At 41.7% G+C, this 3,491-nt stretch overlaps 1 protein-coding gene across 1 annotated transcript; it reads right to left on the bottom strand.

Moving 5' to 3' along the window:
- Window positions 1–744: 744 nt before the first annotated feature.
- Window positions 745–1,283, bottom strand: LOC126020045 (U6 snRNA-associated Sm-like protein LSm5). Its single transcript, XM_049781495.1, has one exon. The coding sequence runs from the start codon at window positions 1,281–1,283 to the stop codon at window positions 1,014–1,016; it is 270 nt and encodes an 89-aa protein (XP_049637452.1). The 3' UTR covers window positions 745–1,013.
- Window positions 1,284–3,491: the final 2,208 nt, after the last annotated feature.

Below are 3,491 nucleotides of genomic sequence, written 5' to 3'. Positions count from 1 at the left end.
ATAAAAATTTCCAGAGCCATAGGTCAACTTATTAGGCACACTTGTTCTGGCATTTCATAGTTAAATCCAAACTTTCTGAACTCTTTAGAGAGAGCATTCTTTCTTTATAGCTAGGAAGGCATTAACCTTTAAAGTACCAGATTACTGTAATAGTTACAATTTTAGTAGTTGTTTGGATTGAAAGCTCTGTAAAATGCCTTGTACTCTGAATATAATGGTCCTCAGTTATGTCTGCAGCCATCACAGGCACTGACCTGATTTCCTTTTCATTTTCCCTCTGCTTCCTCCTGCTTTCCCCACACAGGGCAACCTTCATCCTTGGCCTTGGTTGAGATGGGCTGTTGTGCAGAGAAAGATTCTTAGACTTCGTCTGGGGGCAATGGCATGAGCTCAGTGCTCAGTCGCCGCCCTGCGAGATGATTTTTTGACAGTGGAGATGACAGTAGCTCCGCATATCTCCCTGTGCCTTTCCTGTGACTCTGAGGCGAGGACCTGCAGATTTAAATGTTCTGTTTCTTTGTGACCTGACAGTGCTCAGGGATTACTCCTGGCCTTGTGCTCAGGGATCACTCCTGGTGGTGCTCACCTAGCTAACCCTGGTTAGCTGTTGGCTCCAAATGCAAGGCTACTCAATGTGCTGCTCTCTGGCTCCTGAAGTTTAGTTTTTTTTTTAGTGGATAATGGTGGTGGCAGGAAAGTATGACTGAAATGTTTTGCCTTTTCTTTTTTTTTTTTTTAAACCAAAACACTTTTACTTTAATCTACAAAGATTAAACAGTCCTTTTCTTCCCAATACAATCATGATTAATTTACAAAAACGGGCATTTACAATCCACTTTTAAAGCATTTCCCTTCAACAGGAAACTTAGCTTCAGTGATCCAAACATTAACATTTTTGTCTTTTTAAATTTTTTTTTTTAAAAAGCAAGTTTTGTTGATGTAACAAAAAGAATCTAGAAAAGATGAAAAAATAAAATAACACCAGAATCTTAACATAGGTCAAGGAGATCCACTCAAACTTCAGGTCCTTCTCCTCCAGGAACTAGCATTGTTATGTTATTTCCATTTAGCAAAATATGATCTAATTTAGTAATTCTTCTTCCTTCTGGTGTAATTTCAAATTCAGTGACATCTTTCAATACCATATTGACAAAGTCATCAAATCCTAGAAGTGTGCCAACAATTTCTTTATCACTCTTCATCACGATGTGAACTCTGGATCCTATACATTTGTCCACAAGCTCCAGAGGAAGCGAGGGGTTCATGGTAGCACTAGCTGCCATGGCGACACTGGAAGTACTGTTTTGCCTTTTCTTTTAATATTTCTTTTTCTTCATAGCTACCTCTCCAAGGAATACCAGTTTTCTATTATTACTTTATTATTATTATTATTATTTTCTGATTATTTCCCATAAGCAGATTGTCCAAGGCCTGAGCTCTGCTCACTCTCTTTTCTCAGTTAGAGGTCCCTCATGTGGGTTGCCAGAATAACCATGTTCTTTATTATTTGGGCAATTAGTGCTAGATTCGTTCCATCTGGGATTTTATTGTCTTTTATGTGCTTTGTATATTTCCTTCCTTCCTGTTATCTTTCTCCCTAAGAGTGTCTTCAATCCTCCCTTCCTTGCTTTCTGTAGCCAAACCTGTGAGGAGGTGCTACAACTTTGTAGGGATTAGGTGCTAATTTCTCCATTTGAAGATAGTGGCATTGTCTAACAGTCAACTGTGGGTTTGTCTGTGCTCCTTATTGATTTGGAGGGCTGGGGAGGGAGGAGAATGTGAAGAATATTTAAGATTGAGGTGGTTGTCTTTATTCTTCAGTCTTCAAAGCTTCTCACAGCATACTTGTTTCTTAATCTATGGGTCAGCTGTGTCCTGACTTGATTCTGTTGGAATCACAATTCTATTTATTCCAGGACGTAGGCTGAAAGCTCCTTTGGGGAACAGGACGTCATCTAACTTAAGGCAGGAACAAACTAGTCAGGCACATTGAAAGATTTTGCTTTTAAGTAGTATAGTTATGGCTCATTCCCTCAGTGAAAAGCAAGTCACATGACCACACCTCCTAGTAGGATCAGGAACTGGAATCCTCCTCATTAAAGCACAGCGCTAAGGGGCAGAGTGGATTTGAGTCTTGGGTAAGAGCTGTTAGACAACTCTTTGGGAGTTCTTCTTGAGCAGACTTTCTCAAATTATTTAACTACAGAACTGTCTCATTAGGGCACATTTCTTTTTGTTTTTTGTTTTTTTGGGTCACCCCTGGCAGCGCTCAGGGGTTACTCCTGGCTCCACGCTCAGAAATCGCTCCTGGCAGGCTGAGGGAACCATATGGGATGCCGGGATTTGAACCACGGTCCTTCTGCATGGAAAGGAAATACCTTACCTCCATGCTATCTCTCTGGCCCCCATTAGGGCACATTTTTTTGGGGGGTGGGCCATACCCGGCGGTGCTCAGGGGTTACTCCTGGCTGTCTGCTCAGAAATAGCTCCTGGCAGGCACGGGGGACCATATGGGACACCGGGATTCGAACCAACCACCTTTGGTCCTGGATCGGCTGTTTGCAAGGCAAACACCGCTGTGCTATTTCTCTGGGCCCATTAGGGCACATTTTTAAGGATTCAAATTCTAGAGAACACTTTGGGAAAATTCTGTTTTGACTCATCTTGAGGTGTTAGAATTGACATTCCTGGGGCCCGGAGAGATAGCACAGTGGCGTTTGCCTTGCAAGCAGCCTATCCAGGACCAAAGGTAGTTGGTTTGAATCCCGGTGTCCCATATGGTCCCCCGTGCCTGGCAGGAGCTATTTCTGAGCAGACAGCCAGGAGTAACCCCTGAGCACTGCCGGGTGTGACCCAAAAAACAAACAAAAAAAAAAAAAAAAAAAGAATTGACATTCCTGGGCCGAAGCGGTGGCTCTAGAGGTAAGGCATCTTGCAATCGTTAGCCTAGGATGAACTGAGGTTCGATCTCCCAGCTTTCCATATGGTCCCCCAAGCCAGGGGTGATTATTGAGTGCAGAGCCAGGAGTAACCCCTGAGCATCACTGTATGGCCCCCCCAAAACAAAAAAAAACCCAAAATAGAGAAAGAATTGATATTCCTTTGAAAGTTTGGGGAAATGGAAGTCTGAATCTCATGTTTCAATGAGTGAGAACCATACATTCAAACCTTCCCATGTCAAAAAGTCGAATACCCCTTTATTGTCTAAGACTCTCAATCCCAAGCAAACAACTATAAAAAGAAAAGCCCCACACACAGATTTAAAAAATAATCCCTAAATTCTTATGCTTTCTGATCTTTATGGCTCATTAAGAATATTGTTGGGAACCAATTTCTCACTCCACCATCATTTTGTTGTTATTGTTGCTAAGGGATCATCGTTTGCTATAGATATCTTCAAAAAATAAAACCACGAGATTCCATCTGGTTGTTTTATGTTTCTTTCTCTGTGAATACTGCCTTTTTAAATTTCCAATTCAAGTCAGAAACAA

This window comes from Suncus etruscus, chromosome 10 (assembly GCF_024139225.1).
Source record: "Suncus etruscus isolate mSunEtr1 chromosome 10, mSunEtr1.pri.cur, whole genome shotgun sequence".
NCBI lineage: Eukaryota > Metazoa > Chordata > Mammalia > Eulipotyphla > Soricidae > Suncus > Suncus etruscus.
The sequence above is the reverse complement of the archived record's forward strand: the minus strand, read 5'-3'. Positions and strand labels throughout refer to the sequence as shown.

What these genes read in the sequence shown, in the direction of transcription:
- LOC126020045 (XM_049781495.1), bottom strand. Translation starts at nt 1,283, where the DNA reads ATGGCAGCTAGTGCTACCATGAACCCCTCGCTTCCTCTGGAGCTTGTG.